Genomic DNA, 16,740 nt, shown 5'->3' with positions numbered 1-16,740 from the left:
GATGCATAAATATTTACCAAGTAGAAAGAAGGCATATAATTAATCTCATTCAGACTCCTTTTTCCAGTAACCAAACAAGTTCAAATACACAGAAACTATAGTCATCCTTAACTCCTGTCACTTAGCCATAAGTTCCTCTCCTGGAAACCATGTTAGCAGTTTTTTGTTTATCTTTCCAAAGTTACTTAATGTAAATACAAGCAATCCGTGCAAGCATATGTATATATAGACACCATACATTTGGGGTTCTCCTTCCTCATTTAAAACTAGAGCAGCATAGTCCACATACCATTTTGTGTATGGATTATTTCACATTAACATGTAACATGTAGTATTCCATTGTACAACTCTACTGTTACTCTTACTAACCAGTCTATTATTGATAGTCTCTATATTACTTCTAGTTATTTGCTGTTTAAAAAAAAATGTAGGCATGAACCTTGAGTTACATGACTTCACAAGTATGGACAGATAATTGTACCTGTAAAATATATTCTTAGATGTCAAAAGTCATGCCCTCCCCACTATTCCATTTTCCTTTAGGCTTCAGAGAAACAACTCACAGCCAGACTTATGATGATTTATATTTATTTTATTCAAAAACTTTATCTAAATACCAAAATTGTACTTATCATCTGAATAAAAAAAATTAGAAATGTTTTTTCAGAATATGCTCAAAGACCAAAACAGCTTGAGGGGGCTAGTTTTAAGCCAAAGTGAAATGTCTTCATAAATATGCTGGTTCTCACTCCCCACTCAGAAGGTATCTGCCCCTGAGGACTCCACATCCCCCTGTATGGTGCTGACGCTCAGGGATTGAGAGCAATCCTCAGGTTTCATCGAGGGCAGCGTCACAGACATCTTAGCAGGCGACATCTGAGGAGTGAAGAGTGGCATTGCCTCACCACCTGCACAAAGGAGAAGTGTATTCAGTGACACCAGCAAATCTTGACTATTTTAGGTGCTTTTCCCCTTCTAAATAATAGGGGTGGGGGACCAAAACAAGGACTGCATGTGAGAGAGATACTTTTCTCTAGCTGATCAGTATCCATCAAAGAACTAAAACACACTTTCCCCTCCTTTCCTCCCTTGCTTCTAAGCAGTTAGAGAAAACATTTAAAAGTATACAAGTGTTAAAAATGGTGCGGTGAATTAGACAAAGGGGAATGAAAGGAAGGGAGGGGAAGTGGGAATAGGAAAGACAGTGGAATGAATCTGACATAACTTTCCTATGTTCATATATGAATACACAACCAGTGAAACTCCACATCGTGTACAACCACAGGAATGGGATCCTAATAAGTTATATTCCATGTATGTATGTCAAAATATACTCTGCTGTCATGTATGTCTAAAAATAATTTTAAAAATATTTTTTAAAAAGTGATGGTATAGGGCTGGGGTTGTAGCTCAGTGGTAGAGTGCTTGCCTAGCATGTGTGAGGCACCATGTTTGATCCTCAGCACCACATAAAAATAAATAAAATAAAAAGTATTGTGTCCATCTATAACTAAAAAAATATTAAAAAAATAAAAAGTGGTGGTACAGATGATAAATGCCAGATAAGACTAGGCAGGGTAGTTAAGACCTAGTCTCTGAAATCCAGACCAAAGATCTTACTAGCTGTGTGACTTTGGGGAAGTTGTTCTAACCTCAAGTTAAGTTTCCTCATATGTGAAATAGGATAATATATAAGGAAAAAATAATATTGGTAAAGAGCTCAACAACAGAGCTTAGCACTTAGTAAGTGCTCAAAAACTGAGAGCCACCATTACCACTGAAGGATATCACTGCTATCTATCACCACTGTTACCATTAAGTAAATAGCTAGTCCAACTACAAAAACCCACTATAACAGCTGGAAAACAGGGTTTGTTATTGGTTATAGAGAAAATATGATGTTTTAAAAAATATAAGTTAGGTAAAAGCATCTGAAAGCAAAGGTTGCCCAGGCACTTTGCTCTTCCTACTACTCACAGAGATGGACCTTCGACTCAGGATCATGCCCTGAATAATCATTACTACTGAGTGTCTGCTGTTAATTAACAGAACTTATATAAGGGAAACAATATCAAAGAAAAATACTTAAGTGGTTATCCAAATATTATTGACATTTGACTTGGAAAGCATTTTTCTAAAAAACAGATTTTTCATTATCTTTATGTTTAATTAAATATGGAAAAAAATTCCACTCCATGATTGAGAGCAATATTATTATTGCCTAATATAGAAGCTGGTTGGTAGGCAGAGAGGAGCCAGCTTGAGATGAATATACCTATGTTTAAAAAAAAATTCAGAGTTCATTACCTATGTATCTCATATCTCTATCTGCCTTTACCCTAATTCACTTTTCTAAGTTTTTAGCACGTTATTAACTAACAAATAAAGAATGCCACCTTGGTATTATTTACAACTACAAAAATCCTCATTTTAAATTTCATGGATTTACTATAAGAACCTTACAAACAAATTCTTGTAACAATTCTTTGTGTGTATGTGTGTTGGGTGGGGTGGGGTGCTGGGAACTGAACCAGAACCTTTTACATGCTGGGCAAGAGCTTTCACTAAGCTATGTTTCCAGTCATTTTTATTTTATTTTGGGACGGGGTCTTGCTAAGTTGCCCATGCTGTCCTTGAGCTTGTGATCATTCTCCTCAGCCTCCTGAGTAACTAGGATGACAGGTGTACAACACCATGCCCAACTTCTTAAACAATCTTTTTTTTTTTTTTAAATAATTTTATTTACATTTTGGTTTTTGGTGGACACAACATCTTTGTTTGTATGTGGTGCTGAGGATTGAACCCGGGTCGCACACATGCCAGGCGAGCGCGCTACCGCTTGAGCCACATCCCCAGCCCCTTCTTAAACAATCTTAAAGAGAGTCATAGTTATTTTGTAAAATCCCTTTGTTTTTTAAGTTGTTTACAAAGTAATAAAGTGGAACTTTCCACCAATTTTTTATAGGGGATACAGTAAAAGACAGTTTTGGAGATGACTCAATCACAATTGTCCTAGATCATCAAAACACTTGTAAATGGCAAATTCCTTTCATAAAAGGAAGTCTAACAAAGACTATTTCATTTATTTATTTTCTTGACAATATTAATTTTACTAAGTTGAAACATAGGCATTCATGAATACTTTCTTTTTTTTATTTGTTCTAATTAGTTATACATGACAGTAGAACACATTTTGATACATCATATATAGATGGAGTATAACTTCTCGTTCTTCTGATTGTACATGATGTAAAATTATGCCAGTATGTAATCACATATGTTTATAGGGTAATAATGTCCAATTCATTTTGCAATCCTTCCTACCCCCATACCCCTTCCCCTCCCTTCACTCCCCTCTGTTAAAGTACCTCTATTTTTCCCTAGCCACCCCCACCCTTGAATGTGAATTAGCATCTGCATGTCAGAGAAAACATTCTGCCTTTGATTCTCTGGGTTTGGCTTATTTCATTTAGCATGATATTCTCCGGCTCCATCCATTTACTGGCAAATGCCATAGTTTCATTCTTCTTTAAAGCTGAGTTTTTTATATATATATATATATATATATATATATATATATATATATATATATNGGAGGAGGAGGAGAAGAATTATTAATATCACCTTATATTTTACAAAGTCATGATGCACAGTACACAAAATAACTAGGAAAGCATTCACTATCAGAACTTCTTATCCTGTCAATAAAATTAAAAATTAACAGAAATAACAACTAAAGCCTATAGAAAATTAATATTTCACCCATACAATCAATTTAAAGTTACCTTCCCCCAATTATTCTTAAGAAAAATATCATTCCTTGGGTTAGTCACTGATCTGCCAAAAACTACACTGATGCCAAATATTTGTCCATTAACTAATTTCAAAACACTGCTTTATACATACCTTCATTTTCTACAATACAATAAAAATTACTGATTAAATTGCTCAGTGATGTAGCTTGTTTGGGGGACATTTTGAGGAAATATCCATAGAACATAATAAATTCAGTCATTGAAAAGTCATTACTTTCAGCTACTGCCTTATATTTATATAGCAACTCAATTTTTATAAATATCTTTCCCCCCAAACACCTTATCTAACAGGAATTCTTGGAGACAGACAAGGTAACTAAGACACAGATAGAGAGAGTAAAGTAGCTTTCAAAAGGCATATGCTGACTAAGTAAATATCTATGTCAATCTACTGTATGTATGGAACTAAGATGGTGCTCAGAGGATACAGAGAAAAGAGACACAGCCCCCATGATCAAGATGGAGAGAAACATGTATAGGGATACTTAGTTTAAACCAGATGGACTTAAAAGATGGGAAGACAAGAAGGAAAAGACAAAATAAGACAATGAAGGAAAACAACAAAATAAAATCAAGATTTGTTAATGTGTAAAGGAACTCTGAGTATTCTTAGACTGGATTGAAGGAATGGTGAGAGATAAGGCTCTAAAAGCCAGGGCAAGTCCCCTGAAAATGGAGAGTCACAAAAGATTTTGAATAGAAAAGTATATATATTTTCAAAAAGATAATTCTAATAGCTGTATGGAAAATAAGGAGAGAGGAGAGTGGTCTATGGCAGTGGTCCACACAGAACTAATGATTCTTAGTGATGGAAAGAGAGACAAGATATTTTGGAGGAAGACTCAGTACTTAAAAACTGAATTTGGTGCTGAAATGACAGATCTGGCTAAGTAAGCAGTAACAAACTCTAACAAATTTGAGAATTACAGAGGTAAACAGAGATAGGGAGATACTGGCACCAGTTGTATCCCTGATGACTATGGATGCCTGCAAGATGTACAAATGGATTTTTCCTTGTAAGGTACTTTTAGTGATATAAAATTAGTAGTCATCTACACAAATATACTGATTAATAGGAATTGAAATAACCTCGGTGAGAGAAAATAGATTGAGAGCAGAAACAATAACAAAAATGTGGGGAAGGGCAAAGAAACATGAGTAAAGAAAACCTAAAGGGAACAAAAGGGAAGTGTCAGGATCAATAAGTAGGAAGACATGCAGAAAAGTCAAACAGAGATAATTTTCAAAGTGGAGAGTCTAGAAATAATTTGTCAAATTCATAATTGAATATAACTTCTATAACTCATTATCTTTACACTATATTAAATACCTTAATTATTTGCCACAAAAATTATGACTTTTAAAGGTGGTGGAAGAAAATTTTACTTAAGCAGTGGTAGGGGCAGCTAAGGAGAGAATGAAGTTTCAAGTACAAGTCCCTTTATAACAGGTCAAGGCCAGGGTCCAAAAGAGGTCTTCTGTGCAGTCACTTAGCAATGATCCAACAAGACTGTGGGTGTGATTGAGGAAATTAAGGTCAGACAGGATGAAAGCATTGATTCTGGATTAGGGTAGATCTGGGCTTATCTATCCATCCATTCACCAAATATCAAGAGGACACCTACTATGTCCAAGTCACTGTTCTGGAATCTGTAGAATGCAGAAATGAAGAGAATAAAAGCTCTGATCTCATAACCTCACATGCTAGTTGGATGCAGAGGACAAATGACACAAAAGTGAGGAAATAAAAATATGATGTCAAGAAGTGAATAAATGGTATAAAGAAAAGCATGTAGGATGTAAAAGGGACAGAGAATGATAAAAGATGTGGGGAAAATTTCTGGACCCCAATTTTCTCATCTATAAAATAACCTCAGAGGGTTTTGTGAGGGTTAAATGAGGTAATGCTTCTGAAGTGTTGTTGTACAGTGCTGGCACACAGAAAATACACATGCAGATCGACTCGGGCTTTTACAAAACTTGAAAAGAACTAAGAGGCAATGGTCTTCAGGGTAGACTGCAGAAGGTACTCTAGTTTAAGCAAAGGGATAAAAATGTTTCAATGAAACATTATAAGAAAAAAATTGCTTAGCTTTTTGAGTTCTTAATATACTCTAGAGATTAGTGCTCTATCTGATGTGTGAAGGGTAAAAATTTGCTCCCAAGATGTAGGCTCTCTATTCACCTCACAGATTATTTCTTTTGCTGAGAAGAAACTTTTTAGTTTGAATCCATCCCATTTATTGAGTCTTGGTTTTATTTATTGCACTATAAGAGTCTTATTAAGGAAGTTGGGGCCTAACCCCACATGATGAAGATTAGGGCCTACTTTTTCTTCTATTAGACGCAGGGTCTCTGGTTTAATTCCTAGGTCCTTGATCCACTTTGAGTTTTGTGCATGGTGAGAGATAGGGGTTTAATTTCATTTTGTTGCATATGTATTATGAGATAATTGTAATTTTGGGGGTTAGTCTCTGTGTCCTCTATTCTATATCATTGGCCTACCAGTCTGTTTTGGTGCCGATACCATGCTGTTTTTGTTACTATTGCTCTGTAGTATAGTTTAAGGTCTGGTATAGTTATGCCACCTGCTTCGCTCTTCTTGCTAAGGATTGCTTTAGCTATTCTGGGTCTCTTATTTTTCCAGATGAATTTCATGATTGCTTTTTCTATTTCTATGAGAAATGCCATTGGGATTTTGATCAGAAATGCATTGAATCTTTATAGTGCCTTTGGGAATATAATCATTTTTATAATATTAATTCTGCCTATCCAAGAGCAAGATAGGTCTTTCCATCTTCTAAGGTCTTCTTTGATTTCTTTCTTTAAAGTTCTGTAGTTTTCAATGTATAGATGGACTCTAGATAGGGCAGAGGTTGGGAGGGGGAGGGAGGGGGCAGGAGGTTGGCAAGGATGGTGAAATGTGATGGGTATCATTATCCAAAGTACATGTATGAAGACACGAATTGGCGTGAACATACTTTATATACAACCAGAGATAAGAAAAATTGTGCTGTATATGTGTGGAATTGTAATGCATTCCATTGTCATTTATTTTTAAAAAATCAATTTAAAAAAGTGTACTATGAAAGGCCTTCAAATAATTATCCTGTTATTTTAAACTCTATTTAACTGTGTTTTGATCAAGTTATATCAATAAAATTCACCATCTTATTTAAAGGTGTTTGCTAATGTCCATTTTGGGAAGACTTTCAAAAAATGCATTCATTTAAACAAACTAAAAATCACAGTTTCAGAACTTTCAAAGAAATTTTTTTTGACTAGGAACATAAAGAAAAGCATCACTTCAATTACTGTTAACAGGCAAAAAAAGTTAACATTCATATACAGTTATGGTCCACACAGAGTTTAAATTCCATTTTTTTAAAGAAAAGACATAATATCTTAATAAATCACAGGAAAGCAAATATAAATCTTCTACCTATATTAAATATAGTTTGATGCTTTTAAAGTTTGACTTTTAAAATTTCCACAGCCAAGTCATTACTCTATGATGTAATTGTTTCAACAGCTGTTTTCAGGTCTAAAAAAAGATGATTCCTTGATTCCATGGGTTTGTAGAATGTCATTTAACCTGGCACACATTTAGGCTGGGAATGCCATAGAGTCAGACCATGTATTTGATGCTTCCTATGACATACTTTAATATACTTTTTAAACATTCTAAATACCAAGTTTTTGCTTTAAGAGTATTTCAAATTCAAAATAAATGTTTTTTATGTTTTCTGTTCTTTGATACTGGATTTAGAAGACTAAAGAACAGAAAAATTAAAAATAATTTATTCTAACACAGTAGCAATATGGAATTTTTAATATCCATTGAAGATATTGCTTATGTATTTTACATAATTTAAAAAATACAATTACCATAGGTTTCTAAAAGCTTTTAGGTTTAAATAATCTATTTCATCAACAGGTTTCAGAATCTGACTCTTAATCCTTAAACACAGTGATCCACTGTTATATCTCTTATTTGCAAACTGAGAAGAATCCAAACAAAGCATTGTCTCCTAAGACAATATGACATAAGCAGAGAAAGCAAGTTTTCTCAGTAGTTCCATGGAGGAGTACAGCACCTCAAATTCCCCATTTTGACTGATTACACATAACACAAGTTATATGTATGCATTTCTGGTGTTCTACAAGATGAATAGGTAAGGGTATGACTTTTAATTGCCAGGGTTTTTCGGTTTTCCCACATTCAGATAAAGTTTCATTTCTTACATTAAAAAGGAAACAAAATGTAATAATCTTTAATCCAGTTACAGAAAGAATCTTAACCCAGGGTCCATTGACAGGTGACTGGGGAATCTGTGAATACCCTGAAACTTCATGCAAATTATTTTCATATAGGTAGAATTTGGGAAAGAGATATGTGGTCATAACTTTCAGCATCTTAAATGGGTCTATGGGTCCCAAGTTTTTAAGAATTATGGACTTAAGAGATACCCCAGACCCAAGTACAAGTGAATCACATTCTTCTCTGAGTTGTTTTTCCAGCAGTAGTCATAAAATATTAGGAGTTCCTTTCTTGTTAATTGTGAACACCTTATTCTCCAAAGTCTCCTTGATTGCAGCACTTATTGAATTGCACTGTAATTGTTTTTTATGTGTCTGTCACTTCCTGTGGATAACATACTCCTTGAAAACACACACAAGGACTGACAGTTATTGTCTTCCCAGTGACTTGCACAGTAGGTACGCTAGCTTGAGAGTCTGCTATTCCCGTTAAATAGGTGCTCCACTAGGCCAGTGACTATCTTGTTTCTATTCAAAGTTGTTGCATGATGCTGGGCCCACACTGGACCTTGAAATGCTTGCTGAACCAGTCTTGTGGTTCCTTGCATCTGTATTTACAAGTAAGATCACATTTACCAGATCTTATCTTTAAAATGAGTTGAGTTCCAGCAATGTAGTTGCTTCCCAGCTGTCTGTGAGAATGTTACAGTTTTTCAGCTGGGGGTTCTTGAATCATTTTCCGTCTACCCTGAGCTCATTTACTCTTGCTTCAATTCCTGTGTACACTGTCCTGCTGTATTCCATTCTCCTCACCTACTTAACCCAGCCTTGCAAATTTTGCAACATCATAGCTTCAGTGCTTGAGAACTGAACAAATTCTACAATCCTTCCTGATAGAGAAGGTGCTTAGAAAGATGATGTTAAGTATAGTAGGTAATATTTTATTTGCCTCTGCTTTCCAGAATTAGTCACTATTAAACATTTCTCACTTTCACGTTTAAAAGAATGTTTTTAAAATGTTACAATATTCTTATCCCAAAATATGTCTTAGACATATAAATCCTATTACACTTTTTTGAGTTTACTATTGCTTCTGTTTTTCAAATGAGTTGACAAATGCTTATTTTAAATTTATAATTTCAGATAAAAATAAAGTAGTTCCTATAGGAAGAATAAATGTACCAGCACCTGTAAAAACAACTCTTAATTCTTTTTCCTCTAAAAAAGCAATAGTTAATCTGAAAGATTTGTTTCTTCTTATGCCAGGTTCCAGCTGCTTCACTTTGTTTAAAACTGACTTCAAAGTTTAAACACTATCCTGTCCCAACAAATAACCTTCCCCCAGATGGAATTATCCCGAATACTATCCTCAGTACTCTCAATACCACACCTGCAGCCTTTTAATTCAACATTTTATAAACTTTCCAAAAGGAAAAGATAGATTTGTTTTCTGTCCTCAAACTTTTGCCTTTTGGAGAATTTAGTACATGGAGAGAGTTCTATACCTTGGGTGAATTTATACACATTTTAGAAAAATTAAAAACTGATAGTACTATTTCTACTGTATTGATTATTATGTGAAAGAAATTCTAAGGAAATTAAAAAAAAAACTAATCAGTTCCAAGTTCAAGAACTTTTAAAGTAAAGATCTTACTTGTAAATACAGATGCAAGGTACAGACTGGTCTCAATTTGTGTTCGATCCATATCACCTGGTGCAATTAAAAAAATTGGAAGAAATTTATTTAAGAATAGAAATAATCATGATTCATTCCTATTCAATAAAAAGAACACAAACCAAATGCACTTCTAGTTACTCTCATAAAACTAGATAAATAGAAGCCCGGCCTAGTGACTTTAATGTAAAGAAGGAAGTTAAACAACTAAATTTAATGACTGTCAATAGAAAAATACTTTACCACTACAAAAAGTAGTTGAGAATCTCCCTTCTCTCTAGACCAGCCTGGGGCATATTGTTCAACACAATCTACATAAAACAACCAATAAAGTTTTCAGGAGCAAAGAAGAGCAATATACTATTAAACCAACAAAAATTTAAAATAGGCTGGAGGAAAAAAGTCTTTTCATGGCCAGGGAATTAGGAAGCAGACAAAAGTTAAATAAATAAAAGAGAAAAATCTGTAGCACATATACAAACTGAGTATTCCTAATCCAAAAACCTGAAATGCTCCCAAATCTGAAACTTTTTGAATGCCAACATGAAACCACAGGTGAAAAATCCACACATGATCTCATGTGATGAGTCACAGTGAACACACAGGTACACAAAAAATATTGTATAAAGTTATCTTCAGGTTGTGTGCATAAGACATATATGAATCATAAATAAACTTTATGTTTAAAATTGAGTCCCATTCCCAAGATATCTCATTATATGTATGCAAATATGCCAAAATTCTAAAAAACCCTAAATCCAAAAAACTTCTGGTCCCAAGCATTTCAGATAAGGGTTACACAACTGTAGTTCTCAGGCCAACAAAATACCCTGGATACTAAGGCCCATGTTGATGGCATGATATTAACCTGTGTTCTGAAATACAGTCAATTAATAGCCATTGATAACTCTTTTCAAACAAATTCTTTGGGGCAGAATTATAAGGAAAAAATTATAATATGGAACAGCATTTATTTTCTCATTTTTTTCTAAGATAAAAAAATCACATCTTTTATTGAACAAAAATTTCAGGTGGCTTTTTCAAGAAGATAAGATTTAAGTGAACAAAATTATAAGCATAACATATTTAATTACACTGGGCAGTATATTCTCACTAACAACAAACCATGTCAAACTATTATAGTTATTGGAAAACTTACAAAAATTAAGAATGTTAAAATATGAAATATCCAACACAAATCAATGAAGAAAACACTGAAGCTGAAATAGAAGAGCTTTAAAAGAAAATCAGCAGCAAATACAAGATACTCGTATATTTGAAATCTACAGAGACCAAAATTAAACTCCAACTGTGATAATTTTAAAAAACCTTCAAATGTACTAGCTATGCTTATTGTGGTATAAAAATTAGATACTATCTTTATTCAACTCCCACTCTCACTGTTTCAAGAATTAGAGAGGAAGAGGAGATACTGCTTGGTCCCTGTGGCTCAATATTGCTGCCTTTCAGATTTTACAGAGCACATACAGTCATAGGATACAAACACAGAAACAACATGGCAGTGTCACAGTATCACAATCAGTATCACCCATGGAAGAACCATTTGTTATGTTATAGCTTGTGCAGAAGCTCTTCAAAAATTGTTATGTAAGAGGACAGGAATCTGGGATTTAAAATGGTTGTACTCATATTTTTAAATTTTTTTAATTTTTGACTTGAGAGCAATACTTAAATCTGTAACTCTTTATACTATTGTTTTTAACAAAGTATTTAAAAATTATCCAAGAAAACTACATAGTAGTATATGGCTGTTAACAGCAAAACAAGGATGAAGCCCCTCAAAACCCACAAAATAAAATATGAAATTTTATTTTTATTTTTTGTTGCTGGAGATTGAAGTACCAAGGGGTACTTTACTATAGAGCTACATATATCCCCAGCCCTTTTTTATTTTATTTTTTTAAATTTTGAGACGGTGTCTTGCTAAGTTGCTAAGGCTGACCTCCAACTTGTGATCTATCTACCTCAATCCTGAGTTGCTGGAATCATAGGCGTGCACCACTGCGCCCAGTCAAAACATGAATTTTTAAATGGGTGTCCAAAATTTAAGGTAAAATCTAATAAGGAGGTATCTAAAATTAATAACACTCAGGTTACTTGCCTTTTTTATACCACTTTAAGTTCACTTAAATAAAAAGAATATTATTAGGGCATTTAAAACCATATTAAAAGAAGTTGACACTTTTTAAACAATATTCCGAATTAAGTTGCTTATTGGCTACAAAACTAGTATGTACATAAACTCTCTCAAATAACAGCATTTTCAGAAATAGGATCTTGGCAACATAAAAGCTTGTATCATCCAACTGCGAAGAAGTAAATTAATTCAGAAAATAGATGACCCACCTATCCAGAAATGTAGACCATGATTTATTTGAATAATGTACATTTAATTATTAAAACTCATTAAAAAGCATTTAAGTACTTGAATGTATTGCTGTTAAGTGTTATGACATGGAGTGCCTGCCTTTTAGGGGCAAGAATGTCGAGGGGGACATTCCAGCATTAAATCTGGTTGAGAACTGTGAGACTCTGTTTTAGTAGACAACTTTATCTACAATTCACTTCCTGTTGGTTCAACAGGCTGTGAAACACTGCTAAAACAAATTCTTTTCAGACAATTCTTTATAAAAGTATGCCATAATGGTTTAAAAACTAAAAGAATCTTAAAAATTACAATAGGTTTGCCTTGTGAAAGAAGCCATGGATTCTGATTTCATTTACCTAAGTTCAAAAATAACAAAACTAAACTTATGCTCTCAGAAGTAAGAATAATAGTTTCGTCCTTATGGGAGCAGGGCTGTGAATGACAGGGAACACTAGGGGATTAAGGAGTCACTGACAATGTTGTTTCTTGAGTTGGGTACTGGTTGACAAATGTGCTCTGCTTGTTGACAGTTCTTTGATCTGTACACTTAGGCTTTGTATACTTTTCTTTATGTATATTATTTTTCCATAAAAAGTTAAAATTGTAAAAAAAACCAAGTAATTAGTTTCAGCAATTAAAAGGTAGTATCTTTGTAATTTTTAATGGTTTTCTAATGATGAGTTAGGCAAAACACTGATCTTACCAGATATCCTTTAACATCAAGTGACTAGTTACTGCTAAGCCACTGTCCATATTGCTGACTATAAGGAAATAAATCTGGAAACACAATAAGCTGAACCTTGTCAGAAGCAAGTGAGCTTTTGTGGAGGTTGCTCTGCTCTCCAACAGCTTACTATCAAAATATCCAATGTTCTATGATTATTGGCTCCTTTCTTTAACGGAAACACAAATTGGAATCTAATTTCAACCAATCTTGAAAGTGTTTCTGAAATCTTAACATGTCCTATAAATGCACAGTAATTCCCTCTTTTTCTGGGTGCCAATAAAGTTTATAAAGCAATGACACTGTAACTACACTTAAACATAACTGTAATTCTTATTCAACAATAACTCTTATAATTCTAATTTGGCCATATTATACAGGCTACAATGTGCAGAGAAGGATACTATTATAACATTCTTATAAATGATATCTGATAGCTACCAAGGGCTGAAGGCAAAGTAACTTCCTAATATTTACTAAACACTTTGAAGCTAAGGACCCCTATTAACCTATTCACAGAAAAATCCATTTTCTGTGATAGAGATCCTTCCTAAATATGGAAACTTCTCTCAAATTATGGCTTGTGATTATCACTAAAAATACACTACCTTATCTGTGCAGTCTTTACAATAGGCTTTGCTATATCTAGCCATTTCTAACTACATTTGGAAAGAAAAATTAAATCTGACAGAGTGACTAGTTCACTTCCCCAAGGCCAGACCTGGTAACTTTTAAAAGAGTGAAAGAATGAAAAATGAGCTTTCAAATACAGGAAGCCACTAGAAAATAAGAACACCACCACTTCATATCCTAGAATAAGAGCTTTAAAGATTTTCTGTTGAATAGTAAGTTTCAGGTGGGGGAGGAGGGTCGGGCGGGTAGGTTTCTGCTCACTGTACACACGACACCAATGGGAATAAGGGCCAGTCCAAGTTCTACGTTACCATTACTCTGGGTAATAGTTCCAAGCTGTGAGGCACAGCTGTACAGCCCTGCCAGCAAGGCCATCACAGCAGTGCTTTGATAGCATGGGGCCCCAAAGTGTCAGGATATAGAGAAGGCAGCAGTTGTTGGCTGTGAAAATAGTCTGATACAAACCAGATGGGAACTTACTAGATGGGCAACACAAAGGAAAACAATTGGCTCATTCAACAAAGTCAGGGCCCTGCCCAAGAATTCACAGAAGACAGTAACAGTCACCCAGAGTTGATGCAAACAAGAAACAGCCATGTGGTTATAGTTTAAAGAATTGTTTTTCCTCAGACTAAACAAAGTTTTGATTTCTAATTCTTGTATTCATTAATTGTAGTTTGGTGTACAGGCCTTTTTGTCAAAGACAAATATTTCATTTGTACAATATATACTTTTATGACACCAAGAGAAATATATGGGGACACAGAAAATAATTTTGTGCTACTTCCTGTAAAGTGTTATGAACATTGGCTAAACCATTTCAGGAAACTGGTAAATTTAGAAAATGATTGATCATGCTGACACAATAATTAGAAAATATCTAACATAATATTTCCAGGACTTCCTAAGTCCTGATTTAAAAAAAAAATGTAGTCAGAATGACTCTAAAGGCAATAATCACAGGGCTTTCAGCAGAACTACTTTTCTACCTAAATGATTTTTTTCTGACTTCATTAGGTGATATAGTATTACTGTACTTATATTCACAGGAAAAAAGTACCCAAGTTCTGTACCTGTATATTCTGAGCTGATAAGTATAAACAAACACTAACAATTAGATTTTAAAATACTTTCAGCAATAATATTTCACTTACAGTCTTTTACAGATACGTATTCCACATACCATATATTCATGTATACTTATGTTTTAGTATTAAACAGAGGAATTAGCATTCTAGCTTAAAATAATTCACAAGTAATTGTATTTTCCACTAGAAATCCCAGCATAATTTGGGCTTCTGAATTTACTACTAATTTAAAAATAAACACAATGCTGGGGACATAGCAGTGGTAGAGTGTGTGTTGTGATGTGCATGTCCTAGATTCAAGCCCTAACACCACCAAAAAATAAAAATTAAAAAAATTTTAAAAACTATATTCAAAAAAGTCTTAAATTTGCAGTTATCATTCTTAGGCTTACTGACAATTATTTACAGACTTCAGTGAAACTGCCCATTTCTACTTTTATGGGGTGCTTATATAGAGACAGACATGAACCTAAAAGACTAACATAAATTTAAGAAAAAAGTCTTAGTAAAAGTTTTTTGTTTGTTTTTCGCTCATAAAAGTCTCAATATGACTTCAGAGAAGACAAGAACTTCATCACGTAGGACTCTGTAAAAACTAAAAAGGCTAGGGAATGTATCACAGTGGTCAAGCACTTCTGGGTTCAATTCCTAGTATACACACACATACACACACACACACACCAGTACTGAGACTATTCAACCCCCTCTGAGCTTCAGTTTTCCTACCTGAACAAAATAACACCTTTACATACTGATAACTTTACTGTTGCTGTGAGAATGAAAGCTACAATGTAGAAGAGTTCTTTCTGCAGGAAACCATTTGAGAAATGTTTGTTTCATCATAGTAGGTTTAGGGCAAGAAACAGATCTGCCAGACTTGGCAGTGGCTGTGTCTGTCCTAGTGTAACTCTATACAAGATACATCGACTTGTAGAATAGAAGCTCTTCTAAGTGAAGAGCTTAGATACAATATTTTATGAGGAATAGTAAAAGGAGCATGACATTCAGACTTCAAATTATAATTACTGTCATCAAATATTTGAAAGATTGTTTCATTCAAAGACTTCTAACACTCATAGAAAAAAACTATAACCAATAAGTGAGAAGTTAAAAAAGTAATGTTAACTGAGAAAGAAAATTATGGATTCTCTGTCCATAAAATGTAGAGCAAACTAGTATGTTCTTGATACTGTGGGATTATCACCTGTTGGATCTAACGTCCTCTTTTTGGCCCCCCTTCTTTCCCTACCTTTAAATCTTTAGAGTGTCTACCTCAAGCCTAGAAGTTTCTCTTTCCTGGCTATATTCAGTACTTTAGGTATTTCACCCATATTCATTGTTTTCAATGGCATCTATACTATCAACTCTCAGATACTGTGGCCTGCTCAGATATCACATATGGAGTTACAATGTTCAGTTGACCCTCTATGACAATATTAATTTTAATCACTCAACCAAGATACTGTCTTTTGTTTTCCTTTTGAATGAGTGAGCTAATTTTCAAGGAGATACTTTAAGGTCATACAAATATTCTGTTCCTCATCAAACTTTCCCTGTGCATTTAGCATCCATAATGACCTTTGCATTGCCTAACTTTTATTATGATGGTTGGAAAATGTTGATATTCCAATATTAGCACTCATTCCACATTTGCCAGTTGACACCATTTTTCGGTAAACCTTTTATTTCTCTTATCTCCTCATTATCTGAAATTGTTGTAAATTTGTTTGTTTTTTATCTGTTAACAAGTATATAAGCTCCATGAAAGCAGGAATTTTATCTATTATGTTTCACAGTATCCTTGAGGCTTTAAACCATGTCTGGCACATAGCAGTTACTCAAAATTAATGCATAAATGGCAAGAAAGAAAGAAAGAAAGAAAGGAAGGAAGGAAGGAAGGAAGGAAGGAAGGAAGAAAACTGTTAGCAAGAACATTGAACTAGACAGGGGAATAGGGATACATACTGCATTTGATTAGATACACATTTATTGAGAATCTGCCATTGAAGATAGTGTGGTAGACAGTAGGTGGTACTGAGATGAATGAAGCAAGGCCACTGTCTCTAGACAAGACGGCAGCTGTTAAAAAAAAATCATAAAAGATATGATAACAAGGGCTAAAAATGAAGTAATACCAAATGGCATGGATGTTTCAA

The 16,740-nt window shown here is 34.1% G+C and overlaps 1 protein-coding gene across 15 annotated transcripts in view; it reads right to left on the bottom strand.

Moving 5' to 3' along the window:
• Nucleotides 1-571: 571 nt before the first annotated feature.
• Nucleotides 572-16,740, bottom strand: part of Kiaa0586 (KIAA0586 ortholog) — a 124,134-nt gene continuing 107,965 nt past the window's right edge. For 12 of the 15 annotated variants that reach the window (XM_048793284.1, XM_048793295.1, XM_048793279.1 and 9 more), the window contains 2 exons: nucleotides 9,730-9,786; nucleotides 572-908 (listed from right to left, as the gene is read on the bottom strand). In XM_048793284.1, the coding sequence (XP_048649241.1) occupies nucleotides 757-908; nucleotides 9,730-9,786 (209 nt within the window). In that variant the 3' untranslated portion in view covers nucleotides 572-756. The remainder of the gene's footprint in view (nucleotides 909-9,729; nucleotides 9,787-16,740) is intronic. The other 3 variants (XM_048793287.1, XM_048793289.1, XM_048793293.1) reach the window with 1 other exon arrangement.

This window comes from Marmota marmota, unplaced genomic scaffold (assembly GCF_001458135.2).
Source record: "Marmota marmota marmota unplaced genomic scaffold, marMar, whole genome shotgun sequence".
NCBI classification, from domain to species: domain Eukaryota; kingdom Metazoa; phylum Chordata; class Mammalia; order Rodentia; family Sciuridae; genus Marmota; species Marmota marmota.
The sequence above is the reverse complement of the archived record's forward strand: the minus strand, read 5'-3'. Positions and strand labels throughout refer to the sequence as shown.